Genomic DNA, 409 nt, shown 5'->3' with positions numbered 1-409 from the left:
CCATGGTGGCGGCGACCCCGCTATATTGTCCTTCGCAAGCGCTTCATGGCTTTTCTTTCGAGTGACGGTCAAGTCAGTCTGTCGTTCTATCGTTACATTGTGAGCCGTGTCGAATAGTGGTAGTCGTAGGAAACTGGATGTCTTCCTTTAATCTTATGGTTGGAGACGATCACATGTGATATTTTCTGTGTGTCTTTTTTCTCAGGTTATTCTGACCCTCGCCGTGGGAACAGCCAGCATGCAGCAGTTGGATAACTTCGTCGCGTTGATTGGCGGACTGTGTGGTGTGCCTTTGGCCTTCACTTTTCCGATCATCCTTTACATGAAGTTGAGACCAGATGAGGGGCTGCTGTGGAGAGTGTTTCACATTGCTATCGTTGTAGCGGGATTTGGAGTCCAGATCTTCTCA

General features: G+C 48.7%; 1 protein-coding gene across 1 annotated transcript in view; it reads left to right on the top strand.

The window, feature by feature from the left end:
* Positions 1-409, top strand: part of CSUI_009298 (transmembrane amino acid transporter protein) — a 2,401-nt gene that overhangs the window by 1,022 nt on the left and 970 nt on the right. Inside the window, exon 2 of the mRNA XM_068069414.1 lies at positions 206-409. This exon is cut by the window's right edge and continues 970 nt beyond it. Within this exon, the coding sequence (XP_067918609.1) occupies positions 206-409 (204 nt within the window). The remainder of the gene's footprint in view (positions 1-205) is intronic.

This window comes from Cystoisospora suis, assembly GCF_002600585.1.
Source record: "Cystoisospora suis strain Wien I chromosome Unknown contig_5521, whole genome shotgun sequence".
NCBI classification, from domain to species: Eukaryota; Apicomplexa; class Conoidasida; order Eucoccidiorida; family Sarcocystidae; genus Cystoisospora; species Cystoisospora suis.
The sequence above is the reverse complement of the archived record's forward strand: the minus strand, read 5'-3'. Positions and strand labels throughout refer to the sequence as shown.